The sequence below is a fragment of the Amblyomma americanum genome, chromosome 1 (genome assembly GCF_052857255.1).
Source record: "Amblyomma americanum isolate KBUSLIRL-KWMA chromosome 1, ASM5285725v1, whole genome shotgun sequence".
Lineage (NCBI taxonomy): Eukaryota > Metazoa > Arthropoda > Arachnida > Ixodida > Ixodidae > Amblyomma > Amblyomma americanum.
In genome coordinates, this window is record NC_135497.1 from 220595396 (window position 1) to 220613601 (window position 18206).

Sequence of the window (18206 nt, forward strand, 5' to 3'; positions counted from 1 at the left end):
CAGACCTGTCTTTTATTACACCTTCTGCTTTTATCGATTACAAATTGGATGTTCTGAATAACCCCTTCGGAAGTGATCAGCTTCCTGTGGTAATTAACTTGTCATCACCACCATCAATCATTCCAAGTAAACCACGTCATTGGAAGCTCCTTGTAGCTGAGTGGGTGCTATTTCAGGAAAAGGTCACACTGGAGAAACGTTTTTGAGACGATCTCAGTGTCGATGAACTCAACAAAATATTCACATCCTGTATCGTTACTGCTATGCCTAGCCGTTCAGTATTCGGGAGTGGTACGACAAAACCACAAGGTTTGGTACAAAAAAGACTGCAGAGAAGCAAAAAAGAAACAAAATATAGCCTGGGGAATTTTTCAGAGGTATCAGACGGCTGAGAATGTTACAAATTTCAATAAGGTGAGAGCAACAGCACAACATAACCATCGCAATGCAGAGAGAACTTCATGACAAAGCTACATATCATCCATAACCAGTTCTATAACATACAAAAAGATGTGGAAACAAGTTCGTAAACTAAATGGCAGCTTCTTCCGTTTCACAGTTCTCTTTCTTACAGCCCCTTTTCACAAACAAGTATAGAGGAACAAACCGACATCTTAGGTGAATATTTCTCTAGCGTTTCTAGTTCTTCTTGCTTCACAGAATTATTTTTAAAAAACAAAAACACAGCAGAGAAACAGAGACTTCCAACAAGTGGCAGCGCAAACTAGCCGTACAATAGTTTAATTACAGTTGATGAAATAAACAGTTTTATTTGCCGGCAAACAGACTGCGCCCAGCCCTGATCAAATTCATGCTGGCACATCTTTCTCAGCCTTCTGTAGAAGCACTTTTGAAAATTTTTAACCAAATATTGGTGTCGGGAAATATACCCAAAGCGTGGAGAAAGCCCGTTATTGTACCATTTTTGAAACCTGGAAAACCACCAACTTGCCCTAGCAGTTACAGGCCCATAACCCTTACAAGCTGTCTAGCTAACTCTTTTGAAAGCGTTGCAAACATTAGGCAGATGTTTGTTATTGAATCTCATGAATTACTTGATATCCACCAGTGTGGTTTCAAAAAACCCTGTTCATGAACTCAACATATTGTCCGCCTTGAAAATGCTGTCCAAAAAGCTCTTATGCTCAAACTACACTGCCTTGATGTCTTTTTAATCTGGAAAAAGCCTACGACACTACATGGAGGTTTGGAATCCTATGCGGCCTAGCAGACCTAGTATCCACCGTAGGATGCTCAACTGCTTGAAAGATTTTTTGACTGGCTGTTCATCTCATGTACGCCTTGGTTCAACACTTCCCAGGAACTTTGTTCAGGAAAATGGGGTACCACAGGTGTGTATTTAAGTACTACCCTGTTTGTCGTGAAACTGAATTCCATAGCTAAGATCACTCAAAAGTCCACTATGTATTCTTTATATGTTGATGACCTTCAAATTGTATGCACATCCTCCTGCTTGTCAACATGTGGGAGGCAGATGCAACTCACACTGAACAAGCTAGTGATTTGGGCTCACAGAAATTTGTTTAAGTTCTCCCCACAAAAAACAGTTGCTGTTCTTTTCTTGCTCAAAAGAGGCTTGCAGATTGATCCCAACCTGAACTTAAATGAAATCATACTTCCAATAAAAGAACAAATTTTTGGGCGTAACATTTGACAAAAAACTCAAATTTCTACCACATATAAACATCATCAAAAAGAAAGCTTCTCAATCCCTGAATATACTCAAAGTACTGCCACGAAACCGCTAGGGATATGATAGAACATGTCTTTTACAAATCTACCAGTCTGTAGTCCACTCTAACTTAGACAATGGATGCATTGTGTATGGGTCTATGAGACCATCATACCTGAAGAAACTGGATCCTGTACTAAACCTTGGTTTATGCCTCTCAACCAGCGCATACAGAACATCCCCCATGAATGGTCTGTGTTGAAACTAATGAACTCTCCCTTGCAAACAGAACTGTGCTCACATTCACATATGTCCTGAAAATCCTTTCACTGGCAAAACACGTCTGTTATACCATAGTTACCTAGTGCACCTCCAGAACACTGTTCAACTGTAAAACCCAGTCAATCAGACCTCTGCTTCTTCGCTTTGAGGATAGTTGCCAAAACATGGAAACACTGGACACCTTCGATGATGTCGCCTCAAGGCACGACCCGCTGTCCCCATGGTACAGCCTTCCCACTGTATGTGACTTCATATTAACACACTTTCGAAAGAAACAAACACCACACTAACACATATTACAGGAATACCCGGCACTACAAGAAAAAAATGTGTGAGCTACACAGAATTTTATACTGACAGCTCAAAAACAGCAGATTATGTCGGAAGCGTGGCAATACGAGAGAACTGGTAAAAAATATTAAGGCTGTCAAACTGTGCATTCATTTTTACTGCCGAATATTGTGCAGTCTCTGTAGCTATAGGCAGAATAATGAATGACAGTATTGAAAACAGCTTAATCTCCATGGATTCACTTACCCTGCTCTCGGCACTACATTCCAGAAACCCAGTCGAACCCATGGTAGGAAACATAATGCACAACATAAAAAAAGTCACAACACAGGGACATAGGATAAAATTCTGCTGGTTGTCGAGCCACATTGGAATAGATGGGAATGAAAGAGCAGACTTATGTGCTACGCAAGCTCGCAGTCGTGAAATCATGAAAGTCAACGCATCCCCTAGAGACTGCATGAGATTAATACACTGTAATTTGGTGACTAAATGACAGGAAACTTGGGACAATGAAGTGAATAACAACTTCACTTCGTAAAGCCCATAGTAAAAAGTGAATGGGAAACCTGTAGGGACCAGGAACATTTCATAGAAGTAATTTTATGCTGTCTCCTTATTGGACGCACACAGCTCACACACAATTTCCCGCTAACAAAAGAAGACAAACCTGTTTGTGAAAGTTGTGGAGACAAACTAACAGTTAATGACATTCTATTCTCATGCACGAAACTCAAAAACTAAGGAAAAAGAACTTTGGTCAATTTTATAATGAGCGCTTCTCTTGTCATCCAGCGTTGCTCTTAGGTGACAGTGCAGTTGTTAACATTTCTTGTTTTTTTAGCTTTTTAAGAGAGGCTGGCTTTTTTGATAAACTGTAAATTTGACCCAGTGCCTCACTTGATTTTGATACACCTCAGCCACTTTCTGATTCCTGAGAAAAAGGCTGAGGTCTTTATTTGATTTGTTGAGAGCCTCAAGATCCTTGCCCAGCCAAGGATGGCCGGTGAGGTTGCCCGACCTCCTTTAAAGCTTTTACTATTAGCCATTTCTAAAATTTTTTCCTCTTTCATTACTAGCAAGTACAAAATAACTTTTTAGGCCCTCTGTTCCACAAGTGCTTTTTCACATTTTTTGTAAAATTCCAGGGAAAAGAGTTTTGGTATACCTTGAGCTTGGCGCATGATGGCCTTAGATGCTTACGCGCCACTATACCCAACACAAAGCAATGCTAAGCTGGTGCTGCTGATAGTTGGCAACAACGTCAGACACTTGGTTTTAACGTGCTGTGGCAGTACCATTTAGCCCACAGATAATCCCCATGAAAGAAAAGTTATGTGGAAAACGTCTCTGCAGGTGATGTTCAAGTCACAGCTGCAGAAGAACAATGTGGAGCACCAGCTGCAGAGGGAGATCGAGATTCAGTCTCACCTCAGGTGAGGCTGGTCTGTTTCCTGTGTGCGGACAGTGAATAACAGTGCAGAGACAAGGGACAGAGAAAGCAGACAAGATCGGTGCTGTCTTCTTCCGCAGTTTCTTTTCTCTGGGCTGTTATTCACAGTCAGTGTGTAGTACCAACTAGCTCAACTCGCCGTCTTAATGAAGTTTACTTCCTAGGTGCATAGCTGGGGGATTGAGCTGGCTGGGGATAGATTGCAGCGTTTTGCGCTACATTGCTTGGCACTTGATGCATGAAGGTTGTTGCACCACTCGTTTTCTTGCTTCGTTAATTTCCATTTTGTCCTCATCCTTATTTTGTGCTTCTTGAGCAGTTTATTGATCAAAACTGAGTTCTTGGATGTTTTTCTTGTTGCATTCAGATATTTGTTTACTTTCCTTGTGCAGTAAAACACGTTGTTTGGCTAGGATGTGCGTAGCGGGCTTCCCACGTTCTGTTGTGTCTGCAGAGCAGTAGCAGAGACCCTGTTGCAAAAACTGAGTGCGAAGAAAAGCACCAGTGCCAAGCCATGACAAGGGAGGCCACAAGTGGTCCCTTATATGCACCGTGTGGCCCACAGCCTAAAAAAGGTTGCTGGCATGTATGACAAGCCTGTAGTTTTCTCAGCCCCGAGAAAGCTGAGTGGCTTGTGCGCACATATTGGGCGAAGGAAGAAACCCCAGTGTGAAAAGAGGCATGGCAAACCCTTTGTCGACTGTGCAGTTCGTGTTGTATGAAATACCACTGACTTGCAGCGGTGTCTATATAAGCCAATCTGGTCGCTGTATTAACGATAGAGCGTGGGAGCACTCTAAGTCGCTAGAAAAGGGAACTGGGTCCAATTTGCCCCTACACTGCAAAGAGCGCAAATGTGAGCCGGTGCTTGATGGTATCAAGGTTCTTGGCAGGAGTCCTGATAAGACAGTGTGTGAGGTTCTAAAGGCCTTTCTGATTGCAAAGAAAAAATGTGCATGTTGTAGTGATTGTTCCATTGCCTTTCGAAGTAAGGAAATCTCCTTCATAGAATCTTTTTCATTTGATGATGAATGTGTGTGTTTTAAGAATGAAAAATTCTGTTCTGCATGTTGTTTTTATTGTTTGATACTTATATGCTGAAAGTGTTCCAATTTTTGCTCTTTTTTGGTTTTATTGCGTATGACTGTTTTTTGCCATGATTATCTGATGCTGCTTTGCAAAGATGATTTTTTTTTTTTTTTGACTAGAAGTAGACACAGTAACTGTGAGATCATTTGTAAGATAGAAGGTGTTGCGGTCACTGTAAATTTTGTTTCCATGACGAAAGGTTGATGTGAGAGGGTCATGTGACTAAGTGGCCTATGTATATCTGAGCCCTGAACTTTCGAATAAACAGCTCATAGTCCAGCCTTTTTCCTTTCTTCCCCTTCTTCTTAGTTTACCTGTGTGTGTGTTTTTTTGCTACCTTAAATTCTTAATAAATAAACTTTCTTGTACAATTAAACTTTGTTGCTTTGGAAGAGTCACAATATAATTTATCAGAAAGGATAATGTGTTGCACATGATAGCAGTGTCTACAACACATTCAAGCTCAGTTCGGCAGTAGGAATCTTTGCAGTTTCCGTGCGGCCTCTGCAATGTCCTGAGCCAGCAGGCGCTGCTAGGCTATATAATTGCCATAGAAGTTGCCGGAAAAAGAATCTAGGTGAAAAACTAGTCTGTTAATTGTATTATGAATGAACTGTAGTTTCAAATCTCCTCCAAAGCTGCCGGTTTTTTTTTTTTCAAACAAAACTTTTCATTGGGCATCATGACTCCTTTTGCAAATTCTTTGCTTAGTTATACGGTCACCACATGTGCATCTTGGCACCTACCAAACCTTGTACTGTGTGATCTTGCCCTGGATGGCTTCACTTGTAATTAGGTAGTGTGTGTCATCAATATCTGTCTCTGGTGAATGTTCGGTTTTGCATTTCAGTTATAGATTATGGTGCACTCTTTCGGGAAGCCATGAGAAAGTCCCTCCTTAGTATCACCAGTGGTGGGTAAGGCTGTGCTGTTTGTGGCAGACTGCACCATTGCATTGCTGTGTGCTGCTTCATTGCTGCACTTAAGCACAGCTCCAACAACAAGAAGGGCCACACCCAGGTTCTCTAGCTGCAGCTCTGCGCTAGTTGATCTTGCATGTAATGACCAGTGGGAAATGGTGCAGCTCCTTACTGACCACTAGCTTAATTCGATTCAGAGCTGGTTCACGGCACCAATCCTGAAAAACTGTCGCTGGTGGCAGCGCAGTGCAGAACCAGTTGTGTGGTGCAGGTGCAGCGCGTCAGCAGCGCCGCACCTTATGTGTGACAATTTTCAATTGAGCACGTGCAGGCAGGTCTTGTCTGCTCGCCGTGGAGGTGTTCAGTGGTTCAGTTCTCTCTTGTATTTTTTGTGTGCGGTCGATTTCGTGCATAACTAGAATTGCATAATCCATGGAGTTTGCCGTGGTCGACGACGAGGATATCACATAGTTCCTTGTTATAGAGTAGTTCTACTCTTCTGACAGTGCAATACGAGGAAACCAACTCTTTGCTGTCCTTTGCCGCAACTCACTTGGTTGGACCGATCACAGCCAAATTCTCAAGTGCTGCCATGAATTTCGAATGTTTGGGGCTCTTTATACTCTCTAGAGAGTCGTTCGAAGAACTTTCGGCGCGTTTCAATGCCCTGTTCCCACAAATTACCGTCGAGAGCCCACCTCGCTCATTTAGCTCTTTATAAGCAGTTTAAAAGCTACCTCGCTGCTTAGCGTCAGCCCCGGCATCTCCGTAGCTGCAGCAGGATGTCTAGGCAGCGGCGAACCAGCAGGCAGAGGTAACGGCGCCGGCAAAGCACGCCCGGATTCGCCCTGCCCATATTTTTCCAACAGCCCACACATCATTGTTGCGCCGTCTGAAAAAAAAAAGAAAGTTTTATGTGAACTCGCACGCACACCAACAACTTAGCTAGCTGTTACAAGTAGCAGGTACAGCAAAAAACAGAAAGTTACCTGCTGTCGTGTATATTTCAGCATCATTTTCTCGCAAAATGACATAGGACCCGTCGACGGCAGCGAAGACCTCCCTCAATTCACCTTCAGTACTTATGAGCATGTTAGCATCGTTTGCTGAAAGCTGTCTGCACGTGCACAACTTTTTTGCACCTCCTTGATGGCTGGTGCCATGGTACCTTGTAAACAAAGCGGCACCACGGCTGCACCCCAATCAATCGCGGACGGCGGTGCAGAGGGCGCTGTGAATCAAGCGCTTTGGTGCAGCACAGCATGAACTGTGCAGGAGGTGCAGTGAATCACGACTGAATTGGATACAGCTACTGTGTCCCTGATGCAGGCACCCAAACATCCTGTGCTTGTACAACTGGTTCCATGACGAGACGCGCGTCTACCTCATACTGGAGTATGCACCCCAGGGGGAGCTGTACCGCCACCTCACCAAAGCGAAGCGATTCACCAACCAGAAAGCTGCTACGGTGAGCACCCTGTGTGGCCGTTTCCACTGTGATGTCTTCTATGTGATCCTAATGAGACAACACAGCTTTAATGCCATCCAATTTTCCTTCTTAGAAAAAATCTCTTTTGTGGCTCTTCCTGGGCATGATGCTTGTCCGGTAGCAAAAGGTGCACTTATTGCAGAGAAAATTGAATTTAAAAGCTTCCGCCGCTCAATTAAATCTGGTGACACCTACACCGGAAAGAATTCCATGACCACTGTTTCGAAGTGAAAGGCTGTGTAGCCTAACCTCTGGAGTCAACGTTCAGAAAATTGTTGGTGCACAACAGTTTACTTGCGAATTTGCCTGGGGATGGCAACGTCTATATTTTATTTTTAGACACCTTTGAAGCAGTGAAGAAACATCTATGCATGTACTTAAATAGGAAATGTTCCAGTTCCCCGGAGATCTACATTCTGGTTGTACCGCAAAAATGCATTCAGTTTATTGCATGTTGCGAATGTGCTTTAGTCTTCTGTTCTGAACTGAAACATGACAATATCTCCATGCAGATGAGAGCTGTCATCTGATGGTACAAGATTCAGCTCACATGTGCTAACCATCCTTTACTTTTTAAACAATGCATGTGGCTAACTGAAGCCAGTGGCCATGTCCTCCATAACTTGCTCTGTGTCACTTTGCTGTTCCCAAGAGGCCTGTCAAGTATGTCATGCAGCTAAAACCACATTGCATAGTAGGTAAACCGTGGTTGACCACACTTTTCGACAAAAGTCCAAGAAATACATGGTTGAAATGGTGCCACCACCTCCAAGTGTGACCCATGAATGCTCCCCTGACTGTGACACCTTTGGTGCTTTGGTTCCGGTTATTTGTTGCTCCATGCAGTCCACTGGTGCTGGCAGCCAGTGATATTCAATGCCCCACAAATAATCCCTGTACTTGTAGCCAACAAATCCATGTTTTGGCTGAGTTTTTCCTTCAGAAGTTTGGAAATTGTTGCATTTTTTTTCTCTTTTGTTTTATAATATTTTCTTCTTCATTAATCTATTGCTGTATGTTGAGGTTAATGAGACCAAAGTGCACGAATTTCCCTATTACACTACAGGTTGCAAGTACTTTTGTCTGTTTTTATGCACTCCATTTCAAGCAGGAGCAACCCATCAAATATGTTGGCCAGCATCACCATCCAATGATACATGTTAAAATAAATTTTTTAAAAACCGGGTTTAAGCCTAATTAAGTAAGCCTATTCTTAATGGAAGCAAAGGAAACAAGCACACAAATGATTGCTGAACTTGATCTCATACGGGACTTTTGCAAGGCAGGCTAGTGTTAGCTCCACACGGCTATTGTAGTTACTCTGAAATTGGTCAGTTCATCATGTAGGTTGACATTCTAGCTTCCTGAACTGGAAAAAAAAAAAAAATTTTGGGTTGGATTGTTGTATAGGTCACCCAACAAAAGTTCCAAGCTGCAAGATATCACTGATGCACTGGCGCTCTAATAATTGAGCTTCTGGAGACAGGAATAGTACTTGCACACAGTGCAGAGACAGTAGTAAAGACACGTGAGAAGATAAATAAAGTCAAACTGCCATCTTTTTATTTTGTTAGTTTCCGGCAGGCAATATAAATGCCTGCAATGTTACTGGTGTTACACTTTAAAGGCACTCTGAAACACCTGAAAAGAGCCCGTCAAAACTCGCTCAATCATTACGTTGCACTTGCTGCGGCAGCTCAGTGGTTAGCACACTCGCCTACTGAATCGGAGTTCCCGGTTTCGAACCCAGCCGTCTTGATGAAGGTGAAGGGCAAAAGGCACCATCACATTAAATGGTTGAAATTATTCCTCCACTAACCTCTTCTTCGTTTCTTCTCACTCCCTCATATATCCCTCCCCTTAAAGGGCTGTTCAGGTGTCCATTGAGATGTGAGACAGGTGCAGATACTTTCCTCAAAAGCCAGTTTTCACTACATTATGTTGTCGTGAACACCTTGGCCAAATAATACACTTCTACACATAGCAGAGAACCGACAATGCTGGTGAGCCCTTTCTGGCGAGTTCTTCATACTCGCGCCCTCCCTGGCATGCTGTGTGTGCTGGTCAAGAGATGGCTATTAGATTCCCAATCAACCACTGTATGTCCAGCGGACGTACTACGTATGTCCGTTTTCGGATATACGGATATCCGTGGGAGATCCGCCGATGTCCGACGGATCTCCGTCGGACGTCCCAAGGACGTACATATGTAACTGGAACGATCTCCGATGGACGTCCGATCCAAATATCCGAGGATATCCCCCACGGATCTAATGAGGCCATTGGCATGTTGGGCATGCTGTGCTTTTATGAAGCAGGCCTTGGTGACTGCAGCCACTAATATAGCTGTACAAGCCCCAAAATCGGGCCTCACCGTATGGCAAATGCATGTCCCTATAGGAAGCAAATAAACCCAAAGCAAGTTGTCTTAAACTTAAAAAAATTTTATTAAAGGCATTAATACATGGTTTCAGCTTTCAAGAAGCATTCTTCACGCTTGATGCAGGAAGAAGTCCCACGCAATAGGAAGGGGTGACTGTGTGCAGGTTGTATTCTCAGTTGAATCTGTTGTAAAAGAAGTTTTTTCCCAAGAAAACAACAAATGCAAAAATAGTGTCACTGAAAGGTTACATGATTTTTCAGTTCAATATACTGCCACTGAAGATCATAATGAAAGATACTAGAGATAGAACGTCTACCTATTTATTCTATTATGTCACACATTTGCAACAGAAATGATGCAAAGGAAAATATGAAAAATGCATAAGGGCAGTTGACAATTTCAACATATTTTGAACTTTATTTATTTATTTATTTATTATTGATACCCTCAGGGCCAAAGGCATTTCAGAGGGGAGTGGTTACAAATCACAGAAAATGAACAAAAACAAAAATTCAACATACAAGCGTCATGTTCCTGGTTATACAATTCAGAAGTAAGCATAATATGTAAGTGCAAGGTAAGAGAACAAAACAAGGGAAACTAAAGTAAACAAAGGAAATGGAGAATGATAAGTACATTTGTTGTGAACCTTAGTATACAATGTTAGCTAAATTGCTACGGAAGCGCAAGATGTCTTGAATGCAGGCTGTCGATCCGGGAAGGTGGTTCCAATCTGCTGATGTACGGGGAATGAACGACTGAGAACAAGCTTTTGTTTCGTGCGACGTTATACCGACCTTGTGAACGTGGTCTAGCCGTGGAGAGATGAAAGACGGAGGAGATATCAATTCATCGCGTAGATTGGGACAGTTGTAAAAAATTTTATGAAATAAACATAACCGTGAAAATTTTCGACGGGAGGCTAAGGGTGGGAGGTTGAGCGTGTTTTTCATGGAGGTGACACTTGCAGTACGATTGAAGTTAAGTAGGATGAAACGGGCGGCGTTATTTTGTACAAGCTCGAGTGCATTAATTGAGTTTGCGTAGCTGGGGTCCCAAACTGCAGATGCGTATTCTAGTTTACTACGGACAAGGGTTTTGTATAACATGAGTTTTAGGGAGGTAGGGGAATTGGAGAAATTCCGGCGTAGGTAGCCTAGCATGCTGTTAGCGTTGTTAATTATGGCGTTAATATGGAGCGACCAATTTAGAGTGGAAGATATATGAACTCCGAGGTAGCGATATGACGTGACGGCCTCCAGTATGGTATTATTTAGACAATATGCACCTGTAGTAGATGATGTGCGGGAGACACGTAAAACTTTGCATTTAGAAGAATTAAGTTGCATTAACCATAAGTTGCACCATGCAGATATAGCAGATAGATCATTCTGTAGAGCGCATACGTCGTTAGTGTCGTTAATTTCGCGAAAAATTACGCAGTCATCAGCGAATAAGTGTATGTTAGAGGTTACGCAAGAAGGTAGGTCATTAATGTAAATAAGAAATAAAAGAGGGCCTAAGACGGATCCCTGTGGCACTCCAGAATGGACGGGGGTTGATGGAGAGGTGGCATTGTTAGCAGTTACGAACTGAGTGCGGTTGCAAAGGAAATATTCGAGCCAGAAAAAAAGCCTAGGATCAAGGTTTAGTTTGCTTAGCTTAAAAAGTAGTAATTTGTGGCATACCTTTTCGAAGGCTTTTGCGAAGTCGAGGAAGACGCAGTCAGCTGTTGAGCGGCGATCAAGGATGAGATTAAGTTTATGCGTAAATGATGCTGAGTTTCGCAAGACAGTCGCTTACGAAAGCCGTGCTGCATGTCTGTAAAAAATGAATTTGACTCCAAGAAGTTCGCGATACCTGTGTATAATATGTGCTCCAATACTTTACATGGAATACTTGTCAAAGATATGGGACGGTAGTTAAGGGGTGAATTCTTGTTACCTGATTTATGGATTGGGACCACCTTCCCGACCGTCCAGTCAGCAGGCAGAGCACCGGTGTCGAGGGACTGTTGAAATATCTTGCAAAGCAGCAATGAACAGTAAGTTTGAGAACCCTTAAGAAATTTCGCGTTGATTAAGTCAGTACCTGGACTGGAGCATGGTTTAAGGGATTCAATAATCTTCTCAATACCGCAAGCTTCGATGCAAATGGGATCCATAGTTATGTAGTTGTAAGTCTGCGCTTGTGGAAAAATGGTGTTAGTACCATGAACAAAGTTTTTACAGAATGTGGAGTTCAGTACCGCTGGGCATTCTGCATCTGGGATGGCAAGGCCATTCTCGTCTAATAAGTTAATGGTATCGCTGTGGCTGGGGTTGACAATGCGCCAGAACTTTTTAGGATCAGTGGAAAGAATGCTAGGAAGTGTATTGTGAAGAAAATTATTTTTTGTGCTTTTAAGTGCAGTTACGTAAACGGCGTTAGCTTCGTGGTACGCCTCCCATTTTGCGTTACTACCAGACCTTTTCGCAACTCGGTAGAAACGTTTTTTTCGATTGGACAGTCGTTTAAGATAGGAGTTGTACCACGGGGCTCTCGAGTGGGAACAGATTGTCCGTAATGGTATGTATGTATCTGTTAATTCTTTAACCTTGGTAACGAATAGATTCCAGTTAGTATCGACAGAGCGGTCATCAAACCCGTTGCAATAATAATCGATAAATTCGGCGAGTTCCCTGTTAATGGCCTGAAAATCAGCTTTTTTATAGTCGCGGATGTGTTTAGAAATCTTCTCAGCTGGGGGAGTAACGATGCAAATGTCAAATGAGAGCGATAGATGGTCGCTGAGACCAGGTAAGTAAGTGATTTCTGAGGCCCTATCGGGATGGGTAGCCAGTATTAAGTCCAGCGTGTTTGCAGTGGTATTAGTAATTCTTGTCGGTTGAGAGACTAGTTGGGAAAAGGAAAAAGTGGAACAAAGGTTTAAGGAATCGGTGCTTAAGTTAGAAGAAGGGTTCTGAACTGGGGTATCAAAAGACCAAGATATGTTAGGAAGATTGAAGTCGCCAAGTAAGAAAACAGGCGCCAGGGGGTGTCGTGTGCAAACAGCATTTATGGCATCGTGCAGATCATCGAGGAAGTTAGCAGAGTGACTGGGAGGACGGTAGCATACCCCGAAAACAATTTTAGAGTGTCCAAGTTCCACGCATGCCCAGACAATCTCGAGATCTGTTGTGATGTTAATAGCGTAAGACCGGAGTGTTTTACAAATGGCAAGTAATACGCCACCACCCTGACGTGACGTGCGGTCGCAGCGATAAAAAGTGTATCGGGATGAGTCCTGGAAAATTTCGGTGTTACGAATGTTAGAATGAAGCCATGTTTCAGTAAGTGCAATAATATCTGCGTTACACGTGTCAGCTATGGAATGAAATGCATCACGTTTGTTTACGATACTTCTTACGTTAGCGAGAAGAACAGATGTGCGTGGTGAAGGCGACGACTGCCCACGTCCCCTCTCGTGATGCTACGGGGCGTTTTCGGTGTTTTGGGCATTTGATGAAGGCGACCGCGGTGTGTCCTCTTCGAGTACTTCGGTGGGAAATTCCTTTATCAGTTCGATGTTGTTTGTCACGCTGTCGTACATGTAGCACTTATTGTTAACGTAGAGTTTGTTGTAACGAAGCTGGAACTTTGGTGACTGAGGCAGGCTTTTAGCGAAATTAGTAAGTTGCTGGCGCGCGTTACGGGTTGCTGGCGAAAAATCCTCTGATACAGAAATGTTGTCAGTTTTAAGTTTAGCTCGACATGCTAGTATTCTGCCACGGTCTTTAAATGAGCCGAACTGGATAACTACAGGCCGACATTTTTGATGTGAGAACGTACCTATCCTGTGGGCGCGCTCAATGACCGGTTGATCAAAATCAGTGCCTAAAGAAGTTGAAAATGCAGTGATAATTTTTTTTTCAGTCTGTTCCCAGGTTTCACGTGCGTCGGGTATACCGCGTAAGATTAAATTGTTCCATCGTGAACGGTCTTCAAGGTCATCTATACGAGCCTGTAATTCATACTGTCGCGAAGTCAGCTGTTCGACAGTATCTTGAGTTGCGGCGACGTCGAGTTCTAGGGTTTCCAGAGTTTTGCATCTGCTTTCGATCAGTTCCAAACGGTTGAACACATCAAGCAACTTAGTTTCGAGGACTGCCTGGCTTGATTTGATTGTGTTAACGTCTGCACTCAGTTTAGTTTGGCCAGTCGTGAGTTCAGACGTTTTTTTGTCAATGCCTTTAAGTAACTTCATTATCTCATTCATTTGCTGAGAATCGCGTTCCGGATCAGTAGAGGCAGAGGCGGTACGTGTGTTGGGACCAGGGTTGGACTCGACGTCGCCGCAGCATAGCAACAGATATGCAGAGTCAAAGCAATCGCAGGCAACAGCACAAATCACCCTTGGGCAAGGGAGCGAAATAAGGAATCTGTTATCGTTTTTCTTAACGAAAAGAGAGTGCCGGTTACACACCTGTGGTGCGAAGAACAGATGCGTGTTAGCCATGCTGGCGCAATGGCTGCTCCCTTGCCCACTGAAGATGGTGACGGGCTGCAGGGCCTTAAAGTGCTCGGGCTGCTGCGGTGTCGCTGTGGTAGCGAAGAGCCCGATATCTGGTACGATGACAGGAGATTGTTCCGCGATGTAGGCGCATGCGTGGCAAATGCGATCGGTCGCATCGGCATCGGGTAGACAGCCAGCTTCATGAAGTGTGACTGGCTGCGAAGCAAGCAGGCAACATGTCGCCAGGGACAGGAACGCCTGTGGTGCGAAGAACAGATGCGTGTTAGCCATGCTGGCGCAATGGCTGCTCCCTTGCCCACTTACCTGCACACTGCTCCTCAGTAGCATACGATTGCTTTGAATGGGCTGGTCTAATCCATGCAGGAACCCTGAGGGAACAAGTGGATAATTTGCGAGAGTGAGCAACACTTCTGCTAGCTGATACTAGTATACAAACCTGTTGACTCTACGATGTAGCACATTTGCTACAATGATCTGCACGAGCCATCCACATGCATGCTCAAAAAGAAGTACTGGAAAATGCATGAGGGAAGTTGGCACTTTCAACAAGACTTCGAACTTACACATGTAGACTGCTCCTCTGCAGCGCAAGCTACTACACAGTTGCTCTGAATGGGCTGGTCACATCCACGCAGCAATCCTGAGGAAATAAGTGGACAGGCTGTAAGAGTGGTCAACACTTATGCTGGTGTTACTAAATACCTGTTGACTGTACGATGTGGCACATTTGCTACAATCAGCTGCACGAGCCTCCACAAGCATGCTGCAAAGGAAAAAGCGAGATATGCATTTGGGGAGTTGGCAATTTTAACAACGCACTACAAACTTACACGTGTACTGCTGCTCCATACTGCAACCTCCTATACCAGAACAGGCTGTTCACGTCTATGCACCATCTGTGAGAAAACAAGTTAACAGAGTGTGAGAGTAGGGAACATTTGCCAAGCAACTGTAACTTACCACTGAACACAGAGGCAGAGTAAGATAATGCATCCCATAAGCATTGATGCAGTCCGCAGTTCTAGGGGCCGGAAAAATTCTGTATGAGATTAGAAAACTTAAAAGGCAGATGGCTGTACTTACTTGTGTTTTCTCCATGATGTGCAAGATTGAGCAGACCTGCAAGAGCCGCAACTGTAGCCGAGACAGGGTTACAGCAGGAATGGCTTGTCTTGGCAATAGTGGATCACCAAAATCTGTAATGCTGTCACTCAGTAGTACTTCCCAATTAAGCTCCACCACAGTGGCTCTGTGTTTAGGGCACTCGACTGCCGAGTCTGAGAAGATGGGTTCAGTAATCTTGACTGCATTTTGATGGTGGCAGTATGCTGTACTGTGTGGTGTCAGTACACATATAGAATTGCAGGTGATCGAGATTGATCTGGAACCCATTCACTGGCCACCGTGGTGGCTCAGTGGTTACACTGCTCGGCTACTGACCTGAAAGACGGCGGATGCATTTCGATGGAAGCAAAATTCTAGAGGCGCGAGTACTGCGTTTTGTCAGTGCACGTTAAGAAACCCCAGGTAGTAGAAATTATCTAGAGCCCTCCACTACAGTGTCCCTCATAGCCTAGTCACTTTGGAATGTTAAGCCGGATAAACCAAACCCATTCACTATAGTCTCTTTCATAGTCCATGTTTTTTTGAAATGTTAAGCCTGATACTAAAAAGTTTTCCTCTGACAGAGCTAACATGTATGTAGCTGTGGAATAACAATTGACTTCTCAGAAAAAGGAAACCTGACGAGCTTACGGACACCATCTACTGGCCAGCATTTTATACCAGAGGGCCTAGAGACAACGAAAACCCCAATTTGACCAGAGATAAATGGTTTGCTGTAAAAGTTCTCTTTCACTGTGAATTCTCTGCCAATTATACAAGGTGCTAGTGTTGTAGTCAAGCGTGCAAAGCTCTCCACAAGGATTACAGAGTCCTTTATCATACAGCAATTGTTGGCTGTCCCTGAAACAAGCTTGAAATTTTCAAACTTTGCACACTTATACAATGGAGGACTGCAACCAAAAAATAGAGGTGCATCTGTGTGCTGCCTTTCAAGTTCGACAGTGGACGGTGATGACCTAGCAATAGGTTCCATGTTTTCCCGCTCCTTTAGACGATTGTACAGTTGGGCGAGTGGAGCACTGTGCCTTTTGAGAAGGCGCTTCAAGAACTGCATGTTGTTTTCGAATGGAAATGCACTGAATGAATCAAGCGGCCCATGGTTGCGCACATCATTAGCTATATGTAGAAGACAGTGAACATTATAAGAAATATGTTCGTCTCCATATAGACTTGGAAATGTCTTCACAAAATGCTGAAGAAGTGCCTCTGCATACTCCACATACTTGTGGCACAGTGCAGGATGAGCAAGAAGAAAAGCACCACAGTGCAAGGCGAGGAAGTTAGAGTACACAGCAGTAGGAAGAACAGATCTGAGTACTACTGGACCTGTATACAACAAAAAAAGTCTGAATTCGGTTGCCTTCCAGCGGTCAAACTCCACAATGCTTCGTGGTTTTCGCACAAACTCACTGGGCACGTGTGCAGCTAAGGAGATGTTCGCATCGCACAACTTCTTGCGCTCTGCTGGCCCCAGACGTATGCTCAGTGGCCCACCCAACCATAGCTTTAACAACTTTTTCATGACACCAAGGCACATCAAGTGCATATAGTCAAGAGGCGCACTTGTGATGCAGTCAATGGGTAGTGACGTAAGAACTGACACGTCATTGTGGTGATTTGGGTCAGTCTGGCGTCTGAAAGAATCATCTGTCCTTAGCGTCGAGCTTTTTGAAGGGAAGACAACCCTGTTGTTAACATACATTCCTTCTACAGAGCATTTTGGGCAACCTGAATACCCCATGTGGCCTTTGATAGAAAAGACGAAAGACCGCGCTGGAGCATCGCAAATAAGGCTCCTCACTGAAACCTGGAAAATTTGACCTTTAACGTTAATCCCGCATGAAATAAGCTGCCCCAGTTCAGTGACGAAAGGAGATAGGAACTCATTGGCCGAGTTTGGCTTTGATATTCCAGCAAATATACCTACAACAAAAGGTGCAGCGCTGCGACATTCAAGAACCTGGCACTGAATTATCCATAACTGCATTCTAGAGCTTTTAGAAATTGGGAGTCCATCAATATTAAAAGAAAGACTAACAGACCTGCCTTCGAGACTTCTATGTGACAGCATGTTTCTGAGCTGGTGCTCGAGACCATAATGACAGTATTCCCCGGGTGGCATGGCGGTCAGCGCTGAAATATTCATTGTCTCTCGCGGTGTGCGGAGCAATGTGCGAGCATCAGACGGAAGGCAAGTTGTATCGAAAGGGTGCGCCTTCAGAAGCTTGAGTAGGGATGATAATGCCGAGTGCGAAATGTTTTCTTTTAGGGCCCAAGCCCGCAGTGCTGTCACCAGATCGCGAGACTCGGTGGCTGGATTTGGGTTGGGGCAATCAGCAGGGTCCTCGGAAGCTGTGTCGCAACTTGAAGCCGATGAACAAGGAAAGCCTGAAGAAACAGCTGGCGCTACTTCTGGGAGTTCTGGTGTTGCTGCTATGTCGCTCACGGCAGTCACTTGTTCATTCCGGAGAGCGCGGATGTCAAAGAATGCGTCTGATATTGTAGTGGCACCATCACTGGATGCGGCAGACGACACAGTAGAAGCGGCAGACGACGCAACAGAAGCTGCAGGCACGGGTACCGTTCTTTGGCGACTGCATCGCCCAAAGTTCTCGAAGAGCACCTTTGTCTCGCGCGAGGCTTTTGCCCTTGCATAAGCCTTCTCCTCGATTTTGATTTTAGGCATTTCGGAAAACACACATGAGACTTGAAACTACGTGCATCGAAGAGCAAGACTAACTGGGTGGCTCAGTTCACCTCGACAAAATGAAATCACGCAACGACACACGTGCACACCTGTCCCTGGGTACCAAGCACGGTCGTGAGCACGGTAGCACGGTTGACGCGATGGTGGGGCTGGTGGAGTGGCTGCGGTAGCCGCGGTACGTGTGTAGCTGGCATACCCTGAAATGTAGTTGCCAGACGAACAAAAAAAGCAAAAAAATAGTAGCACCATTTTAACTTT

General features: G+C 44.2%; 2 protein-coding genes across 4 annotated transcripts in view; one reads left to right on the forward strand and one right to left on the reverse strand.

Moving 5' to 3' along the window:
* LOC144095226 (aurora kinase A-B-like) overlaps nt 1-18206 on the forward strand; it is a 58936-nt gene that overhangs the window by 5205 nt on the left and 35525 nt on the right. The window contains exons 3-4 of the mRNA XM_077629015.1: nt 3623-3702; nt 7058-7196. Of these exons, the coding sequence (XP_077485141.1) occupies nt 3623-3702; nt 7058-7196 (219 nt within the window). The remainder of the gene's footprint in view (nt 1-3622; nt 3703-7057; nt 7197-18206) is intronic.
* Nucleotides 14422-17927, reverse strand: LOC144095185 (uncharacterized). 3 transcript variants are annotated; one of them, XR_013306711.1, is made up of 5 exons: nt 15200-17927; nt 15077-15137; nt 14947-15012; nt 14819-14879; nt 14498-14756 (listed from the first exon to the last, which is right to left on the reverse strand). XR_013306711.1 is itself a non-coding variant. In XM_077628985.1 (4 exons), the coding sequence occupies exons 1-3, from the start codon at nt 17925-17927 to the stop codon at nt 14712-14714; spliced, it is 750 nt and encodes a 249-aa protein (XP_077485111.1). In that variant the 3' UTR covers nt 14422-14484; nt 14680-14711. The 3 variants fall into 3 exon arrangements, 2 of the variants coding, with proteins under 2 accessions (XP_077485111.1, XP_077485105.1); XM_077628985.1 differs by lacking the exons at nt 14947-15012; nt 15077-15137 and adding an exon at nt 14422-14484 and having other exon boundaries at nt 14680-14756; nt 17284-17927; XM_077628979.1 differs by lacking the exons at nt 14947-15012; nt 15077-15137 and having other exon boundaries at nt 14494-14756; nt 17284-17927.

Bases quoted from the DNA above. Each gene is read 5' to 3' on its own strand.
- LOC144095185 (XM_077628985.1), bottom strand. From the start codon at position 17,927: ATGCCTAAAATCAAAATCGAGGAGAAGGCTTATGCAAGGGCAAAAGCC. The intron at 14,880-17,283 runs GTCTGTTAGTCT...TTTCCTTTGCAG, and splicing joins CATAGAAGTCTCGAAGGCAG to CATGCTTGTGGAGGCTCGTG. The intron at 14,757-14,818 runs GTATTTAGTAAC...TTATTTCCTCAG, and splicing joins CCACATCGTACAGTCAACAG to GATTGCTGCGTGGATGTGAC.